The sequence below is a fragment of the Piliocolobus tephrosceles genome, chromosome 14, assembly GCF_002776525.5.
Source record: "Piliocolobus tephrosceles isolate RC106 chromosome 14, ASM277652v3, whole genome shotgun sequence".
NCBI classification, from domain to species: domain Eukaryota; kingdom Metazoa; phylum Chordata; class Mammalia; order Primates; family Cercopithecidae; genus Piliocolobus; species Piliocolobus tephrosceles.
The window spans coordinates 75,507,651-75,528,550 of record NC_045447.1 but is presented as its reverse complement, the minus strand read 5'-3'; the positions used below and the strand labels follow the sequence as shown (position 1 = coordinate 75,528,550).

The window sequence follows — 20,900 nt, the reverse complement described above, 5'->3', positions numbered from 1 at the left end:
TTAATGAGAAGGAGTCTCACATTTGCCCTGATTGGAGTGCAGTGGCCCGGCCAATTTTTTGTATTTTTAATAGAGACAGGATTTCAGCATGTTGGCCAAGCTGGTCTTGAACTCCTGACCTCAGGTGATCCACCTGCCTTGGCCTCCCAAAATGCTGGGATTACAGGCCTGAGCTACCTTGCCCAGCCCGATTAAAGTCTTTTGATATGAAAAGACTTAGATTCAAAACTGAGCAGAGTAAGGAGAGAGTGGAAACCTGTAAGGCATTCTTGCTGGAGCAGAACTAGCAGAAATAGCTTGGGTCTGAAGAAATAGTTCTGGCACGATTCCTGACCCCCAGATCATAACTAATTTGGTGTGTTCATGAAACAAACAGATGCCACGGCAACTTCATGCTCCCCAGATCTCAGCCAAGGTGCTATGAACTTGGACCCTGATCTTCTATTTGTAGTAGCAGTGGCAGTTCCCTTGACAGCTCCTGCTGCAACAGTGTTCTGGGAGACTTCCCTGGGGATCCAGCTGAGAGCCTGCTCTTGCAACCTTCAACAGTGCTGTAACACTAGTCAATATCAAATCCCTTTCTGCTTAAGTTAACCAGAGCAGTGTCTACTATGGGTAATTGAATCATGACTGATGCAATTATCAAATATAAACTGATGACAATGGCAAGTGGGAAACCTGTTTTACAGATACCAGATGTGCATCACATGGAGGTTTATTCACTCCTATTTGCGTTTTGATAATAATCCTTTCTAATAATTGGTTCCTTGGTGTAATCTTTATGAAATTAACCTGAATGGCTCAAAATTCATTTTGTAGCACTGAATGCAATTACTAATTGAGCTATTTAACCAAACTAACCAGCCACCTACAACTACTTAATCTTACTGGCCTACTATAGTAGAAGCTCTGAATCACCCTTATCTTAACCAGATAAGGGATACCATACATTCTCTGTAAAGAACACCACTGACGCTCACACACTTGGCTAAATAGGCTATGCTTAGTATTAATATATCCAAGTACCAGTTGAATACTCAGCAAGTCAACAGTATTTCCATTCTAGTTTATGCCAGCTGTGTAAGTATGAGATATATTAAAAATTATGTAAGTAGATTAGCTGTGAATACAACAATGTTATTGTTTCTACCAAATTTAACTTGAATCCTTTGGAAAACACCATTAAAGAAGTGGTAATTTATTTTTAATCTCAAATGAGATGTGGGAATTATAACAGTAAAAAGTTAAGAGATCGGGAATTTGTAAACATCTGCAAGGATTCTGGCTCATATTGCTTCTCAAGTATCCTAATTCTCGTACTACTCTTAAAAACAACCCCCCCCCCCCCCACAAAAACAAAAGAGAAACTGACCAGGTGCTGTGGCTCACACCTGTAATCCCAGCACTTTGGGAAGCCCAGGCAGGCAGATCGCTTTGAGCTCAAGAGTCCAAGACCAGCCTGGAAACATGGCAAAACCTTGTCTCTCCAAAAAAATATGAAAATTAGCCGGATGTGGTGCTTTCCACCTGTAATCCCAGCTACTTGGGAATGCTGAGGTGGGAGAATTGCTTGAACCCGGGAGGTAGAGGTTGCAGTGAGCCGAGATTGCGCCATTGCACTCCAGCCTGGACAACAAGAGTGAAACTCCATCTCAAAAAAAAAAAAAAAAAAAAAGACTTTAATCATATTTGGAATGTCAAATGTAATGTAGATTTCAGCTCTCCGGAGTGCAGTCTCTTGAAGGTGCAGATGCTTCAGGCATCGAGCACGTGATTTTCATTATGCCTGTGATGATTCAGTCTTGGCTTTCTCCTCCCTTCGTCTTTTTGGGGGCCTTGCATTCTCTTGACTCTACTTTTCTCTGCTGATCTCTTTCCTTCTCTCATTCTTTGTTTATGCATATAGCAGACAGTGGGTGCCGTAGCCCCTCATGACATTGTCTTTGCTCTCTCGTTCTGAGTCCCCGGGGGAGTGATTGTGCCAGCTTAGTCAATTGTAGTCTGTAGGAGTGGCTGCCTGAATTTACCCCTGTAGGCTGGGAAGCTTCTTTGGGGCAGGGGCTTTTTCTGAATGGTCTTATTACAAGGGCCAAGGTATACTTGATTCTCATTATTTGCAGTAGTTATGCTCTATAAAGTCATTATGAACAATGAACTAGTGAATACTGAAATGTTGCTCGTAGTGGAAGTACAAGTTTAGGTTCCTGTCAGCCTCTGGTCAGAACATTTTCATCAATTGATGAATATATAATCTTGTTTTTTGTGTGTTTTCTTTTTAAAGACACTGTATTTAATATATAATTGTTGATTTGTTAACATTGAACTCATGGCCAACAGCACTGCAACTCATGACTGAACCAACCTTAAGAAACATGTATTTTTGTCATAAGCTATATAGCTATAAGCCATAAACCATACTATTCTTGTACTTAGAAACACAAGACAGCGCTTCAGCATTTTGCTTGCAGGCCATTTTAAGCAGCTAAATCACCAACAGACAGTGCAAAAGTGCAAAAATCATGACACTAAACAGACCATAGAATGGACACTTGTTTGCATTATGAGAGCTGAAACAAGAAAGCCTTTGTTTGGCCTCCGCTGGGAATGTGTGCATTTGGCAATTCAAATTTTTCATTGCTCTGTGCATGTCTGTGAATGACCGTACAAGTGGTGATACAAGTACTGATTTAGGGGTTATAATTTTTTTTTTTTTTGGAGATGGAGCCTTACTCTTGTGCCCAGGATGGAGTGCAGTGCCATGCTCTTGGCTCACTTGCAACCTCCACTTCCTGGGTTCAAGCTATTCTCCTGCCTCAGCTTCCTGAGTAGCTGGGATTAAAGATGTCTGCCACCATGCCCAGCTAATTTTTGTGCTTTTAGTAGAGACAGGGTTTCATCACATTGGCCAGTCTGGTCTCGAACTCCTGACCTTGGGTGATCTGCCCGCCTTGGCCTGCCAAGTGCTGGGATGACAGGTGTGAGCCACCATGCCCGGCCTGGTTATAAATACATTTATAAATAAATTTGTAGGCCGGGCGCGGTGGCTCAAGCCTCTAATCCCAGCACTTTGGGAGGCCGAGACGGGCGGATCACGAGGTCAGGAGATCGAGACCATCCTGGCTAACCCGGTGAAACCCCGTCTCTACTAAAAATACAAAAAACTAGCCGGGCGAGGTGGCGGGCGCCTGTAGTCCCAGCTACTCGGGAGGCTGAGGCAGGAGAATGGCGTAAACACGGGAGGTGGAGCTTGCAGTGAGCTGAGATCCGGCCGCTGCACTCCAGCCCGGGCGACAGAGCAAGACTCCGTCTCAAAAAAAAAAAAAAAAAAAAAAAAAAAAAAAAAAAAAAAAAAAAAAAATAAATAAATAAATTTGTAGATATGGAATCTATGAATAATGAAGATTGATGATGCGTGTGTGGAGTGTGGATGAGGAGAGCATTTAAAAAGAACGTTGTCAGTTGGTGGGTAGTGTTGCCCGAAAAGCTTTGTAAGGGAGTCAACATGTAAGATAAAATCTGAAAGATGAGTTTTGCCAGATAGGTACCACTGAGGATAGGACAAGCAAATAGCAAAGCAGTTATGAGTAGAATCTCAGATTAGGCTCAGTTCCCATCTTCTGCTCCTACTAACTTGGGACTTTGAGCAAGCATTTTATTCTCTGTCATTAGTGAAATAGGGATATTCATGGTCACTCTCTCAATGGAGTTCTTATGGGATTTAATGAAGAGAATGAACATTAATGCACTTAACAGATGTCTCGCTCACAGAAAGTATTCGTAACGGCATACACGTGACACATATGTCTATATACAGCACCAGCAAAGGAGGGAAATGGCTTCACTCCCTTGGGAACATCGAGTGGCTTTAAGTGAAGCAAAGGTTTCAGGTGGGCAAAAGGGGTCTTTGAGGGCCAGGGACGGTGGCTCACGCCTGTAATCCCAGCACTTTGGGAGGCCGAGGCGGGCGGATCACGAGGTCAGGATATCGAGACCATCCTGGCTAACACGGCGAAACCGCATCTCTACTAAAAATACAAAAAATTAGCCGGGCGTGGTGGCGGGCTCCTGTCATCCCAGCGGCCGGGAGGCTGAGGCAGGAGAATGTTGTGAACCCAGGAGGCGGAGCTTGCAGTGAGCCGAGATTGTGCCACTGCACTCCAGCCTGGGCGACAGAGCGAGACTCCATGTAAAAAAAAAAAAAAAAGAGTTGGGGGGTCTTTGAGGAGGAAGGGGAAGGGCAGGAGCTAGATTCATGGCTCCGTACTGGAACGATATTGAGCTATTGAAGAGTTTAAAAGAGGGATAACATCATCAGTTTTGTGTCCAGAAAGTTTACTTTATGTTTTTGTAGATGTATAGAAGAGAATTGAGGGTGATGAACTAAAGGGAAAATCAGCAAAGGCTCTTGGGGTGGTTGAAGAAAAAAAACGACAAAAGTCACTCAGGATAGTAATAGTTGGTATGGAGACTAGAGAATGGATATGAAAGATGCTCAGGATGTTTAATTGAGTACAGAGGTCGCCACTCAGGCGTGGAGAGTAAGAGAAGGTAGGTTTGGGAAGGCTCTTGGGATTCTGATGTTGGCCTTGCAGTAGAGGATGGGCTTGGTGTATAGGAGATGCTTTCACTTTTCACTTCTTTCTCCACCTTTGCCCTGGTGAAAGGTAGCTCCCACTGTTCTTGTTCTAAAGGCTTTTGTGGTGCTTTGTGCTTCCCTTTATTGCAGCACCTGACCTGTGGTATAATAACCACCTGTGTACTTGTTCTTTCCTGCACTTGTAAGCCCTTTGAGGATTAGCTGTGGTCAGTGCTGCCCACAAAGAGGCAACCTAAACTGTGGATGGATTGAATGAGTAAGGACTGAGACTGGGATAGAGAAGCAGATTTTGGAGGACAGATTCCTTTTTATCCTTGTTAAGTTTCAGATTCATTGTTGTCTCTATACAGCTTTATATTCATCTTCAAATGGTTGTGCCAGCAGGCACTTAGATTTACTGGACTGAGATTCATGGGAGAGAGGCCCAGGTAGCATTTTTCGAAGGTATTGGGAAGGACAGTTGAGGTCAGCGTGGATGAAGTCTCCTATAATGTCTATGTTTGCTGGAAAGGGAAGATGACTGCAGAAAGGGCCTTGCAGCGTACCAGTAGTGGAGGGGTTGGCTGAGGAGTTAGGGGCATGGAAAGGAGTTCTAGAGAGGGCAGTGACCATCAGAGAGTGAGGAGGGGCTAGTTTCCCGCCACCCACAAAAGCTGTGCCTGGAGAGGCTTTTCCGGTTTCAGAGGCTGCAGAAGGGTGGTGGGTAAGAGGACTAAAAACAACGTAATGGTTGTAGCAATTAAAAAGTCACTGGCAACTTTTTCTGGCATGATTTCAATCCACTGGTGAAGGCAGACATCAGATTGCAGTGGGGATGAAGATTTGAGTTAGGAGGTGAACTGGACAAAGTGAGTGGAGGCCATTCTCTGTTGGGATTTGTCTGTGAGAGGTTAGGCAGAGAAGGCTGTAGCTTGGGTGAGTCTAGGAGGGGGCATGGTATACAGGAAGCCTTTGAAAATTATGTGGGAGAAATTTGAGCATCTGTAGGCAGTGAGGAAGAAACTCATCGAAGATATTTAATTTGAATTTTTTTTTCTTTTTTTTTTTTTTGAGACGGAGTCTCACTCTGTCGCCCAGGCTGGAGTGCAGTGGCCGGATCTCAGCTCACTGCAAGCTCCGCCTCCCGGGTTCACGCCATTCTCCTGCCTCAGCCTCCCGAGTAGCTGGGATTACAGGCGCCCGCCACCTCGCCCGGCTAGTTTTTTGTAGTTTTTAGTAGAGACGGGGTTTCACCGTGTTAGCCAGGATGGTCTCGATCTCCTGACCTTGTGATCCGCCCGTCTCGGCCTCCCAAAGTGCTGGGATTACAGGCTTGAGCCACCGCGCCAGGCCGAATTTTTTTTTCTTTCTTTCAAAGCCAGCATGCAGATGTTACTCTAACCTGGCAATATGCTAAATTCTTACATTTAGTGGCTTATTGGATCCCCACCACAATGTAGTTGGTTAGGTAATGTTACCCCATTTTACTGATGGGGAAGCAGAGGCCTTGTTTAAGTAACTTTCCTGAGGTCACACAGCTACTAAGTGGAGGGGGCATGTGGGAGGGATTAAAATCCAGTTATTTTTTTCTGGTCCTGAGGAGAAAATAAAAATCCAGTTAGATGTGTTATGTCCTGCCTCAGCCTCCCAAGTAGCTGGGACTACTGGTACGTGCCTGGCTCATTTTTTTGGTATTATTAGTAGAGACAGGGTCTCACCGGGTCAGCCAGGCTCATTGTGAACTCCTGACCTCCAGTGGTCCGCCCGCCTTGGCCTCCCAAAATGGTGAGATTACAGGTGTGAGCCACCACACTCGGCCCACTATGTTCTTTATAGCAAAAGAAAGAGAAAAAAAATTCTTTTTGGTCTAGGATCCAAGGTGCTCTGTCTGAGAACTATCTCCTTGAGTCTGCTCTTCCATTCCTACCCCTGGCCTCAGCAGGCTGGTGGAACAAGATGGAGTGGTGATCAGAATGGGATGAAAGGGATGAAATAAAAGCTGCCTGGACTTCTGAGAGAGAAATGAGGCCTGGCTCAGTCAAAAATGGTGAGGGGGCTTAGGGAGTTTCTTTGCTGTGTTGCTTACTAACTTGGGGCCCGGGCCTGGGGGGCCCTTTCAAGCCCTCTTGTGGTTCAATAACTGGGTAGATGTGCTAATGGTTAATGGAGAGTTGGGGAGGTGGCCTGCAACTTCCCTTTTCCTCCCCAGTTTAGAAACATTTGAGAAGGATGAAGTTAGATGAAAAGTCTTAGTATTAGGAGCTTTGTTGTTGATAAAGCTAAGATTGGAGAACGTGGTCCTCTTCTCCTTTCCCTCCAGTCTGGCCCTTCATGCCTGTATTAGTTTCCTAGGGCTAATGTAACTAATTATCACAAACTGGGATGGCTTAAAGCAAGAGAAGTCTATCTTTTCACAGTTCTGGATGCTAAAGGTCAAAATCAAGGTGTTGGCAGGACCATGTTTTCTCTGAAGGATTTAGGGAGGAATCTGCTCAGTGCCTTTCTTGTGGTTTCTTGTGTTTGCCGGGAGTCCTTGGCATTCCTTGGCTTGCAGCTGCATGACTCCAGTCCCTTTCTCCATCTTCACATGGCACTCTTTCCTGTGTCTCTTCTCTTCCTCTTTTTTTTTTTTTTGAGATAGAGTCTTACTCTGTCACACAGGCTGGAGTGTGGTGGAGCAATCTCGGCTCACTGCAAACTCTGCCTCCTGGGTTCAAGCAATTCTCCTGCCTCAGCTTCCCCAGTAGCTGGGATTGCAGGCACCTGCCACCTTGCCTGGCTAATTTTTTTGTATTTTTAGTAGAGACAGGGTTTCGCCATGTTAGCCAGGCTGGTCTTGAACTCCTGACCTGGTGATCTGCCCGCCTTGGCCTCCCAAAGTGCTGGGTTTACAGGCATGAGCCACTGCGCCTGGCCTCTTCTCTTCCTAAAAGGACACCAGTCATAGTGGATCAGGGCCGACCCTAATCAAATATGATCTCATGTTAACTTGATTACATTTGCAAAGACTGTATTTCCAAATAAGGCCACATTCACAGGTGTTGGGGCTTAGGTTTCAGCGTGTCTTTTGGGGGGAAACAAAAGTCAATCCCTAAAAATGCCCAACCAAAGCAGTGTGCGGAGCAGAAGCTTGCTTGGCTCCTGTGAGGCCACACCCAGTATGCTGAGTGTTGGGATTGAAAGGCCAGATTCCATCACCTCAGGTGGGGCCCAGAATCCTGCTTTTTCTAGCCAAAGACGTAGTCTGCTAACTGCGAGTGCCTGGGTTCCTAGAGGGCTGTGTTTTAAAGTAGATACTGAAGTGTTCTCTTCAGAGGCAGTTAGTTAGCAGTGCACATCAGTTCTGTGGCCGGCTTTGTTGAAAAAACTAATACATGATGAGAGCTGTCAGTTTTTACTCCTCCCACAGAAGTTGTTTAAGAGAATACAAGTCAGAAACAGGTGTACACAGGGAAGGAAGGCATTGTGGGATAGAGTATTACCTTTGGCCGGAAAGCATCAACCTTGGTTTCTTTTTTATTACAAATAAAGACACATTCTCATTAGAACAAAGAGAGTAGATGTTTGTCCTTTATCATAATGTAAAAAATTTCAGAAACAAACATGGGTTGTTATATGAGTTAGTGCTGGACTGTATTCAATGGAAAGGTCTTTAGCTTATTAAAAAAATTATTAGGGTACTTGCTATAAATATTGTTTTTGCTGTAGGTGGTCTCAGAAACATTGAAGACCAGCTCTGTGGAAGCAAGATAACAGTTGCCATCAGAGATAGTATTGTCATTCACTTTGGGGACTCAGTCAAAAGAAGGGTAGCATTTAAAAAAATGATTATCACCTTCAGCTAAAAATCATACTGGTGCTTGTTGTAAGATATACCTCTCTTCCTATGACTTGGAAACATTACTGGAAGAACATTTTGAACTTCTGTTTCTTCTTGGTTCAGCAAAATAAAGGTAAAAGAGAAATGAGGGACTGGGGATTTAATTGTAGCACAATTAAGTTTAGTAATAATAAATATGGACTAGGAGGAACTCAAGGAATGGAACGTTTATTAATATAAATACCTTATAAATGTAATGAATATAAGTAGGCACCCCCCCAAAAAAGAAATGAAAATGGTTATGTGTGTTCAAAAATGATCACTGTCACTAACAAGCAAATAAATGAAACTTAACCAGACTTTTTTGCCTATCATATTGGCAAAGATCTGGGTGGTGTAGTAGGTGTTAGATGATTTAACATATTTAAAATTTTATGATTATCCTATGTTAACTTCAAAGATAGAAAAAGGTCTAAAACCTAAGCTACCTAGGTCTTTATATATCTGATTTGTAGGTAGAAATAGTTTTGTGTAATCAAGGGAGTAGTGATGCTAGAAACTAGCAGAGTATATTTCCTAGACCAGTTAGCAAACTAGGTCAAAGGCTAGGTTTAATTCTAGTAGCGGTTAATTTGCTGTGTGTCTTAATCTCGGTGCCTCAATTTCTTGTCAGAGCCATTTTTCGTTTGTCTGTTTTTTGAAACGTAGTCTCTCTCTGTCACCCAGGCTGGAGTTCAGTGGCAAGGTCTTGGCTCACTGCAACCTCCGCCTCTGGGGTTCAAATGAGTCTCATGCCTCAGCCTCCCTAGTAGCTCGGATTACAGGCACGCACCACCACGCCTGGCTAATTTTTGTATTTTTAGTAGAGACAGGGTTTCGCCACTTTGGCCAGGCTGGCCTCAAACTTCTGACCTCAGGTCATCCGCCTACCTCGGCCTCCCAAAGTGGTGAGCTGCCATGCCCAGGCCCAGAGCCATTTTTCTGTTGCTTAGACCAGAAATTTTTGATTCCTATTTCTCTTCTGTCAAGAAATTGTGTTCACAATATATTTGCAATCTGCATTCTGACCATTTCCCTCTTCCCATCCTGGGTCCAAGCTACCATCTTAACTTGCCTGAGTTAGTGTGAATTGCCTCCTTGTTGACCTCCCTGCTTCCAGCCTTGTCCTTTTTTGACACAAGAGCCAGAATGTGATTTATGATATGTGAGCCAGCTCACTTCTCTGCTTCAGCTGGTCCAGAAGAGTTTCCTTAGAGACAGCCTTATCTCCTTAAAGGGAAATGGATGTTTGAGTACCAGGAACTGGATGACTAAGAAGGGGAGGAACCCCAGGAATCAGTTCCCATCTCATGCAGAGTAAATGCCAAACTCCTTTTCTCCCCAGGTTCATCTCTCACCATTCTTCTCCTTGCTTACTGAGTTCCAGCCACACGCATCTCTTTGCTGTTCCTTGAAGAGTCCAATAGTCTCTTTCCTTGTTACCTCAGCCTAAAATGCTTTTCTTCTAGGTATCTGTATGATTGATTCCCTCCTTCAGCCATTTGTCCCTCCAAAGTGCCTTCCCTTGCCTACCCTGTGTAAAATAGCCACCCCTCCCCTTTGCACTCTATCCCCTTACCCTTGGTTCTTCTTCATAGCATGCACTTTTTATTGTCTGTTTCATTCCGTTAATGTCAGGACTTTGTTCCCTGGTGAATGACTACCGAGCATTCAGCATTCAATAACTATTTGTTGAATGACTCAGTGGATTTCCATTTTCCTAGTGGCTTCTTCCTCTGCCTAGAGAAATGCTCAGGCCATCCTTGTTCTTTAGCCTGTTGAAGATGAACACTGCCTTCTGTGTACCAAATGTTTCTGCAGAGGTGATCTATGGGCTTTTTCCCTGTACTCACTGCCCAGATTTTTCTGTTGCATTATTCTTTACCAGTCATGCAGGCAAATCTGTTTTCTAAGTAACTTTTCTGTGTTTGGGACTAGTGCTTTCCTTTTCCTGAATTTGGTATCATTATGTAAATATGTTAACAATTTGGCACTTATTCCGTCATTCAGCTGGCAAATAATTATTGCAGCAGATACTGTGAGCCAGGCTGGAGTGCCAGACTGTATGCTAGGACTTAAAGAGGTGGTGAGCTGGCATTTCCCTGGAGGAGCTGATGGCTCAGTGGGTGGTTGGAAGTGCCAGCAACTGGGACAGGCAACTGCTATAATGAACGCAGAGAGGGAGTTGGGAACACAGTGATGGGTCAGGCAGGCCTGTTCCAGAGGATTAGGAATCTCAAGGGTGTGCAGGAGTTTGTCAGGTGAGGAAGCAGGCAGAGGCTGCTATGAGGGGAAGGAATAACGTACAGAAACACAGAAAGCTTTGCTTGTTTACAGAAGCATGAGTCAGTGAGTATTGTTGGAGCATAAAGTACAGTGCAGACAGTGATAATGGATGAGGCCATAGTAGTTAGGCGAGGGCCAAATCCAGATTGTTTTGTTTTTTTTGAGACAGGCTCCCACTCTTTCACCCAGGCTGGAGTGGGAGTGCAGTGGCACAATCTTGGCTCACTGCAACCGTCTGCCCCCTGGGGTGGTAAAGCAATCCTTCCGTCTCAGCCTCCGAGTAGCTGAGACTATAGGTGCCTGCCACCACACCTGGCTAATTTTTTTTTTTTTGAGATGGCGTTTTGCTCTTGTTGCCCAGGCTGGAGTGCAATGGCATGATCTCGGCTCACCACAACCTCTGCCTCCTGGGTTTAAGCGATTCTCCTGCCTCAGCCTCCCTAGTAGCTCGGATTACAGGCACGTGCCACCACGCCTGGCTAATTTTTGTATTTTTAGTAGAGACTGAAGGGTTTAGGGTTTCTCCATGTTGGTCAGACTGGTCTCGAACTCCCAACCTCAGGTGATCTGCCCACATCGGTCTCCCGAAGTGCTGGGATTACAGACATGAGCCACCGTGCCTGGCCACGCCCAGCAAATTTTTGTATTTTTTTGTAGAGACAGGGTTTTACCATGTTGCCCAGGCTGGTCTCTAACTTCTGGGCTCAAGTGATCTGCCTACCTTGACCTCTCAAAGTGCTGGGATTACAGGTGTGAGCCACTGCGCCTGGACCAGATCCAGATGCTTCTAAAGGACTGTGTGTTTACTATATAGAGTGAGGCTGCTATCCTGAAGCCCATGGATTTGAGGGTGTATACCTGTCTACACGTGAACAGAGGAATGTAGGAAGGTAGCCTGGAAGGTTTTTCCCTGTTGCAAGCCCCCTTCCTGAGGCAGGGAGAATCCAGAATATTTTCTACCATGTGTTAATATATTTTCGGATGGATTATTTTCTCCTTTGGATTGTAAGTTCCTAAAGGGCGATGAGGTTTAATTTTTGTGAATCTCCTGCCTCCTGACGTGTGCGTTGTGAGATAGATGCTCATTTAAACTTTCTAGACTGGGTGTGGTGGCTCACGCCTATAATCCCAGCACTTGGGGAAGCCAAGGCAGGTGGGATCGCCTGAGGTCAGGAGTTTGAGATCAGCCTGGCCAACATGGCAAAACCTCATCTCCTCTAAAAATACAAAAATCAGCTGGGCGTGGTGGCATGCACCTGTAATCCCAGCTACTCTGGAGGCTAAGACAGGAGAATCACTTGAACCCAGGAGGTGGAGGTTGCAGTGAGCAAAGATTATGCCACTGTACTGCAGCCTGGGTGACAGAGTAAGACTCCGTCTTAAAAAACAAAACAAAAAAACTTTATTTTTGGAGTATAGTGGCACGATCTTGGCTCACTGCAACCTTGGCCTCCTGGGTTCAAGTGATTCTCCTGCCTCAGCCTCCTAAGTAGCTGGGATTAAAGGTGTCTGCCACCACACCTGGCTAATTTTTATATTTTTAGTGGAGACAGGGTTTTGCCATGTTGGCCAGGCTGGTCTCGGGCTCCTGACCTCAGGTGATCTGCCTGCCTTGGCCTCCCAAAGTGCTGGGATTATAGACGTGAGCCACTGCCCACTGCACCCAGCTAAACTTTATTTTTCTTTTTTTTTTTTGGGACGGAGTTTTGCTCTTGTTGCCTAGACTGGTGTGCAGTGGCGTGATCTTGGCTTGCTGCAACCTCTGCCTCCCAGGTTCAAGTGATTCTCCCACCTTAGCCTCCCAAGTAGCTGGGATTACAGGCATGTACCATCACGCCTGGCTAATTTTGTATTTTTAATAGAGAGGGGTTTCTCCTTGTTGGTCAGGCTGGTCTCGAACTCCCGACCTCAGGTGATCCTCCTGCTTTGGCCTCCCAAAGTGCTGGGATTACAGGCGTGAGCCACCTTGCCCAGCCAAACTTGCTTTGAACGAATAATGACTACATCACTATCTGTAGCCCTGCTCTATTTTTTCTTTTTTTGAGACAGTCTCACTTTGTCGCCCAATCTGGAGTGCAGTGGCGTGATCTCGGCTCACTGCGAACTCTGCCTCCTGGGTTCACTCCATTCTCCTGCCTCAGCCTCCTGAATAGCTGGGACTACAGGTGCCTGCCATCACGCCCAGCTAATTTTTTTTTTGTATTTTTTAGTAGAGATGGGGTTTCACTAAGTTAGCCAGGATGGCCTCGATCTCCTGACCTCAAGTGATCCGCCCGCCTGGGCCTCCCAGAGTGTGGGGATTACAGGCGTGAGCCACGCCCCGGCCAGCCTTGCTGTGTTTTAACCTCTTACTATCTCATAACATTTCACCCTTTTGTCTGCCCCATCCCTCACTTTCAATTTTTCTATTAGGCAGATTAAATTCAGAAACAAAGAAAAAAGAGGAAAACTTTGTTCCAGGAGGATTTGTTGTTTGTGCTATCAGATGCCAGGTCCTAATGGATTTAGAAGAAGGTTGGGGTGGGACTCCTTCCTGAGGCAGCCACTTCAGTGCTTCTTTGCATGCTCTGTGCCTGTTTCTTGATAGGGGCTCAATAAATGTTTGCTGAAGGAATCATCCTGTTTATTGACAGCGAGACTAAGCCTGTGTTTTCATAGTAAAACTTGCCTACTTTTCTACTTTGATCTCCTATAATCTTTCCTTTCTATGCTCCAGACACATTATTAAACTCTTCATTCCAGCAGTACTTCCAGATATTTCTGTTGCCTAGAGTGCCCTCTGTCTTGTCTGGCCAACTCCTATACCTTCTTATAAGACTTAACTCTCCTCCTTTCTGGGAAAATGATTGCTCATTAACCCAGGTGGAGTTAGTTACTTCTTCCTGTGTACATTTTTTTTTTTGAAATATAGCGTCACTCCATCACCCAGGCTGGAATGCAGTGGCACGATCTCGGCTCACTGCAACCTCTGCCGCCCAGGTTCAAGTGATTTTCCTGCCTCAGTCTCCCTAGTAGCTGGGACTACAGGCGTGTGCCACCACGCCCGGCTAATTTTTTGTATTTTTAGTAGAGATGGGGTTTTACCATGTTGCCCAGGGTGGTCTCGAATTCCTGGCCTCAAGTGATCTTCCCGCCTCCAAAGTGCTGGGATTACAGGCGTGAGCCACCACTCCCAGCCCCTGTGTACATTTTTATGTTGACATTTGTTCAGCCTCTAGACTGCTTGGAAGGTGAAGACAAATCCATCCCTTTCTGTCTCCATCCTTCTTCTTTTCTGTGTCTTGCCTGGTGCCTGGCGATTTTGCTGAATGGAGAACTTGTTAATTACTGTAGGAAGGCATGATATGACAATCTGGAAGCACACCTGAGTAAACTCTAATGATTTTTAACCTTCTCTACTCAGCCTAGACTAGGCCTTTGTACAGGTGCATATGTGAGTGAGAGTCTGTTTCAGAACTGGTAGATAGTAGCAACATCTTTTGTAAACTTGCAAGGTTAGAAAATTCATTTTTACATCCAGACACGGTGGCTCATGTCTGTAATCCGAGCACTTTGGGAGGCCAGGGCAGGTGGATCACCTGAGGTCGGGAGTTCGAGACCAGCCTGTCCAACATGGATAAACCCCATTTCTACTAAAAATACAAAATTAGTCGGGCGTGGTGGCCCATATCTGTAATCCGAGCTACTCGGGAGGCTGAGGCGGGAGAATTGCTTGAACCGGGGAGGTCAAGGCTGCGGTAAGCCGAGATTGTGCCATTTCGTTTTTTTTTTTTTGAGACGGAGTCTTGCTCTGTTGCCCAGGCTGGAGTGCAGTGGCCGGATCTCAGCTCACTGCAAGTTCCGCCTCCCGGGTTTACGCCATTCTCCTGCCTCAGCCTCTGGAGTAGCTGGGACTACAGGCGCCCGCCACCTCTCCTGGCTAATTTTTTGTATTTTTAGTAGAGATGGGGTTTCACCGTGTTAGCCAGGATGGTCTCGATCTCCTGACCTTGTGATCTGCCCGTCTCGGCCTCCCAAAGTGCTGGGATTACAGGCTTGAGCCACCGCGCCCAGCCTGAGATTGTGCCATTTCACTCCAGCTTGGGTAACAGGAGTGAAGCTCCGTCTCAAAAAAAAAGAAAAAAAAATTTATTTTTACGTCTGGGCTCGGTGGCTAACATCTATCTATAAATCCTAGCACTTTGGGAGGCCGCGCTTGGCAGATTGCCTGAGGTCAGGAGTTCGAGAGCAGCCTGGCTAACATGGTGAAACTCCATCTCTACTAAAAATATAAAAAAAGTAGCCCTGCATGGTGGCGGGCACCTGTAATCCTAGCTACTTGGGAGGCTGAGGCAGGGGAATCGCTTGAACCTGGGAGGCGGAGGTTGCAGTGAGCTGAGATCGCGCCACTGCACTCCTACCTGGGCAATATAGCGAGATTGTCTCAAAAAAAAAAAAAAAAGAAAATTTATGTATTTATTTTTTATTTCTTTATTTTTTGATACAGAGTCTCGCTCTGTTGCTCAGACTGTAGTCTGTCTCTGTCGCCCAAGCTGGAGTGCAGTGGCGAGATCTTGGCTCACTGCAACCTCCGCCTCCCAGGTTCAAGCGATTCTCCTGCCTTAGCCTCCTGAGTAACTGGGATTACAGGCATGCACCACCATGCCCGGCTAATGTTTGTACTTTTAGTAGAGATGGGGTTTCACCATGTTGGCCAGTCTGGTCTCGAACTCCTGACCTTGTATCTGCCCATCTCAGCTCCGCAAAGTGCTGGGATTACAGGTGTGAACTACTGCGCCCGGCCCAGAAAATTTATTTTTACTTGGAAGGGTTTTGAGGAGGCTAACAGTACAGTCAGATCAGTGATTCTCTGCCAAGCATAGGGAACTTGGCAAGAGGAATGACTAGAGGCCCTTGTTTGTTCGGGGATTCAGGCAGAGATGAGGGAGTGAGACGGGTAGAAGGGAATGGGAAGTGACTGAAAGAGAAGGGTTCCTGCTGGGGGAGCTGACATACTGTTTGTTAAACACGACCTAAAGCACATAATAATTCAGTTCTGTTAACCCTGTTGTCTTCTCTGCAGACACTGCCCTAGCCATCATGGAGGTGGCCGAGGCGGAAAGTCCTCTGAACCCCAGCTGTAAGATAATGACCTTCAGACCCTCCATGGAGGAGTTCCGGGAGTTCAACAAATACCTTGCATACATGGAGTCTAAAGGAGCCCATCGCGCGGGTCTTGCAAAGGTGATTTTCCTCAGATGCTTTAAATGAAGAACAATCACGGCCGTTAATTTATGTTCTTAGTTTTCATGATGTGGGACATTGTTTCTGAAGGAATAAATTTGCAAAATCTTTGGTCTTGTTAATCCATGTGGAACATTTGATTTCTTCAAATAGTAATTATCTTATTTTTCTTTAACTATTCATACTAGACTGTCTTCTAAGGCTTAAAAAGAAAAATCAAAAGCAACCAAGGGTGGCTCATGGAAACCAAGGACATCCATGTATGGGTTTCAGAGGTGTGAGCGTATTCATATTTTTTGTTTGTTTCTTTGTAGACAACAATTATTAACCTGAAGCCTAACCACAGTTTCTCTCTCCTTTCCTTCTTCTTTCCTTCTATTTTTTTTTTTTTTTTGAGACAGTGTTTCACTCTTGTCGCCCAGGCTGGAGTGCAATGGCGTGATCTCGGCTCACTGCAATCTCTACCTCCTGGGTTCAAGTGATTCTCCTGCCTTAGCCTCCTGAAGTAGCTGGGATTACAGGCGCCTGCCACCATGCCCCGCTAATTTTTTTGTATTTTTAGTTTAGACAAGGTTTTACCATGTTGGCCCGGCTGGTCTGGAACGCCTGGCCTCAGGTGATCCATCTGCCTTGGCTTCCCAAAGTGTGGGGATTAAAGGAGTGAGCCACCGTGCCCGGCCTTTTTTTTTCTCCATATGATACTTATTGATATATTTTATCATATAATAATGCCATGTAATGCATCAGTTTAAAGTGTGCAATTCAGTGGTTTTGAGTATATTCACAGAATTGTGCAACCATCACCTCTATTGAATTCTATAACATTTTCATCATCTCCCAAAGAAACTTCATATGCATTAAGCAGTCATTCCCGATTCCCTGCTATCACCCCCAGCCCATAGGCAACCACAAACTGACTTATTCTGTCTCTACATTTGCCAATTCTCTTTCTGGTTATTTGTTCACCAAATGTGGAGGGTGCCTACTATGTGCCAGACACTATGCCAGGTGCTAGAGGTAGGGATGTGGGGGAACAGAACATACAATGTTCCTGCCCCCATGGAGCTTACATTCTAGTGGTAGCATCTTAGAATGATGAAATAAGGACATTTAAGCACAGATCCAAAGGATAAAAAGAAACCAGCCTTTTCAAGATGTGGGGACAGAAAGAATAGCAAGTCCAGAGGCCTGAAGGCTGACCTGTACTTCGTGGCTGGGAGGAATAGGAAGGTGGTCAGTGGAATTGTCTGGCCATAGTAAGTAAGGCTATTTGGGATTTTAAGTGTAGACGGAAGCACTGACAGGTTTAAAGTGGGAGAGGAAGATATGGTGGCTGTTTGTTTCTTTCCTTTGCTATTTTTGGGACATTATTTTGAAAAGATCACACTGGCTCCTATGTGAAGAGCGAATTTGGTGTTGTCGGGGCAGAGCACAAATAAAGCACCTTGTCTGGGATGGTTATATTTATCTAGTGAGGAGCCAGTGGTGACCCAGACCAGTGAAGGTGGGAGAAGTTGTCTTTGGTCTGGATATGTTTGAAAATAATCATCCTATTCTTACAGGTGCCAAATAATATTCTTAAAAAAAAAATGATAGCAACTGAAGCCTTGTGGGTGTAAGTGACATGCCCAGAGTCATAGGGGTGGTCAGTGAGGTACTGAGGAGTGCATTGCACATTTGGTTGCATAGGTCCAAAGTAGGATCTTTGAAAGAGAGAGATCCATTATATAATATAATTCATCGTCCAACTTGAGATGATTTGTGTGTCCCTTCTATAATGTAAATCTATTTTAATTTAAAAATTTCCCATGGAAGAATATATTTTATTGCACTTATTTCAATTTATTATTGTTCTAAATGTTAAATTTATAATCTGGGTTTCTGTAGACTTGTCAGTATCACTGCATAAATCCGTGAGCCCTGACAGAGCCTGCTGCCAGGCTGAACCACTCAGTTGCACTTAGGTAAAGTGTTCTCCTTCAAATCCCCAGCTGTGGAGGTCAGATCCCTAGCTGTGGAGGTCAGATAGCATGGAAAACAGAAGATAGTTGAGGAGAGAACTTCCGGAACTATTGGGATTGGTGTTCCACTCCTCCTGCAAATGGACCTGATGCTACTTGTAACCCACTACTTTACTGTTTCTGGTATCTGTACCCTGAGGTCTGTAATTAGATTGTGTGTGTGTGTGTGTGTGTGTGTGTGTTTTGTTCTTTCTATTTGAGGTGGAGTCTCGCTCTGTCGCCCAGGCTGGAGTGCAGAGGCGTGATCTCAGCTCACTGTAACCTCTGCCTCCCAGTTTCAAGCGATTCTCCTGCCTCAGCCTCCTGAGTAGCTGAGATGACAGGCATGTACCACCACGCCCGGATAATTTTTTTTTTTTTTTTTATAGTAGAGATGGGATTTCACCATGTTGACCAGGCTGGTCTCGAACTCCTGACATCGAGTGATCTGCCCGCCTTGGCCTCCCTAAGTCCTGGGATTTTAGGCGTGAGCCACTGTGCCCAGACATGTATCTTGTTAAAGTTCATGCCCTTCCTAGAAAATTGTTTTGTTTTTCTCTTTTTGAGAGAAGAGTCTCATTTTGTCACCCAAGTACAGTGGCATCTTATTGGCTCACTGCAGTCTCAACCTCCCAGGTTCAAACGATCCCCCTCCCTCAACCCTGCAATTAGCTGGGATTACAGGTGGGCACCACCATGCTTGGCTAATTTTTGTACTTTTTGTACAGCCGTGTTACCTAGGCTGGTCTCGAACACCTGGGCTCAAGTGATCTGCCCGTTTTGGCCTCCCAAAGTGCTGGGATTATAGGCATGAACCACTGTTCCTGGCCCTTCCTAGAAAACTTTAAAAATTTGGGAATATTAAGTTGAGTGAAAATTAATTAGGGGTGAGTGAGAGAGAGAGCGAACAAGATAAAGAGAAAACAAAGGGAAACTAAAGCTTTTTAATGACTTTCTCAGATGACCTATTCTTAGTTTAACTTCTTCATTGGGTTAGCTCATCAACAAAAAAAATCTCATTTGGGCTGGGTGTGGGGCTCACGCCTGTAATCCCAGCACTTTGGGAGGCTAGGGCAGGTGGATCACTTAAAGTCAGGATGGCCAACATGGTGAAACCCCATCTCTACCAAAAATACAAATTTTAGCCGTGTGTGGTGGTGGGTGCCTGTAGTCCCAGCTGCTCTGGAGGCTGAGCCAGGAGAATCGCTTGAACCCAGGAGGCAGAGAGCAGAGGTTAGGGATAACCATCTCTTCTCCTCTCTGGGCTCTGAATGCAGCCCTTTGCCCTGTTCTCTCCCACTTTTGTTTCTGGAAAACATGTACTGTGTTCCACTGGGATTAGTAGAGTGTCCTGTGGTAGGGTGGCACGTTCAGTAACTTTAGAAGAGGAAACAGCAGCTACCCTCACAAGGGAGCTGCATGCACACAGAGCACACCTGCGTCGCTGTCTGCATTGTGTAACAGAATAAAGTTAATGAGAACTATGATTACAAAACACACCTGAGTCCAGACCGTGCCTCATTTTTAAAATTGAGACTCATTGACAAAGTTGGAGACATTCATTTATTCAGTCCTGTGATAATTTCCTATTACTCATTATTAGGAATACAACAAACTGTTTCAAATCATTTTTGCCATGTTTGACGTCAAGTCACATAAGCTCAGTTTTACCTACTTTCCCTCTTGTTCTGGAAGTTGCAATAGTAGCAAATGTATAAAACTGTACCAAATCAAATCATATTATAAAAATCAAGACTGCATTAATGAAACTGGTTTGCTTTGGGGGCTAGTCCTGGGGAACCGAGCCACCCATGATATTCTTGGTTATGCCCTATTTTTTTTTTTTTTTTGAGACAAGGTCTTTTCCTGTTACTCAGGCTGGATGGTATGATCATGGCTCACTGCAGCCTTGACCTCCCAGGCTCAAGCAAGTAGCCTCCCAAGTAGCTGGAACTCAGCCTCCCATGTAGCTGGGACTACCCATGCCTGGGTGATTTTTTAAAAAAATTTTTTGTAGAGATGGGGTCTGCTGTGTTACCCAGACTGAGTCTTGAACTCCTGAGCTCAAGTGATCCTCCCACCTTGGCCTCCCACAGTGCTGGGATTACAGGCATGAGCCACTGTGCCTGGCCCGTTAATCCACTATTGACAACATTTAATGAATTGGTCTTAATTTATGATTTGAGTAAATTGGTTGAGTAGGTCCAATAGTAGTGACTGTAGCCTCAGATGACAGTCGGTCTTGGTTTTTCTCTTCCCCATTTTTTAGATTCATGCTTTAGATTTAACGTTTGTTTTTTGAGTGGAAGGTTTGACACTGTGACTGTCTACAAAGTTGATGGTCAGGTTGGGAAAATGAAAAGAAGTGACAGTCTCTTCAAATGTGAAACTTGTAGTGTTTTTGTGGAAGGAGATTATGATGAACCTTTTTTATATATGAAGTGGGTGAAATTTGTTCCCAACAGAAATCTGAACATAGATTGTCCTGGACCGTAGCTTATGCATATCATGTAGTTTCATGAACAGCCAAGAGAGTGCAAATAGCTATCTTTGCCCATAAGGTGAAGAAAGATTGTAAGAAGCACCACTCTTTCCCTTCCTCCTCCTTCCTCAGTAAGTAGATGGTAGAAATTGCAATTCATTTCAAGACAAGTAGTGCAAATACACATTTTAGCAGAAAATGTCCCACAGGGAATAGGGGCCAGGCTGAGTTTGCGGGGATGGTGATAAGAGAAGTTATATTCTATTTTGATATAATCAGGAACGTGAACTTCAGGAGGAATGGCTTTCCCTCATTTAGATTAAGTAAACATAAAGATTTAACTTTGAATCTTTTAAAGACCTCAGTATGTTGTGTTTCCCTATGCAAGAAAATCTGATGTCTTCGGATTTCAAATTATAGTTAAAATAAGATTTTTGTTATAGACCTGAACTTCTGAAAATATATTCCATTCGA

The 20,900-nt window shown here is 44.8% G+C and overlaps 1 protein-coding gene across 10 annotated transcripts in view; it reads left to right on the top strand.

Moving 5' to 3' along the window:
- KDM4C (lysine demethylase 4C) overlaps positions 1 to 20,900 on the top strand; it is a 432,363-nt gene that overhangs the window by 23,388 nt on the left and 388,075 nt on the right. For all 10 annotated transcript variants that reach the window (XR_002731803.2, XR_002731804.2, XR_002731805.2 and 7 more), the window contains exon 2: positions 15,784 to 15,944. Coding sequence is in view for 7 of the 10 variants with exons in the window: in XM_023213146.2 (XP_023068914.1) it covers positions 15,801 to 15,944 (144 nt within the window). In the remaining 3 variants the exon portion in view is untranslated. The remainder of the gene's footprint in view (positions 1 to 15,783; positions 15,945 to 20,900) is intronic.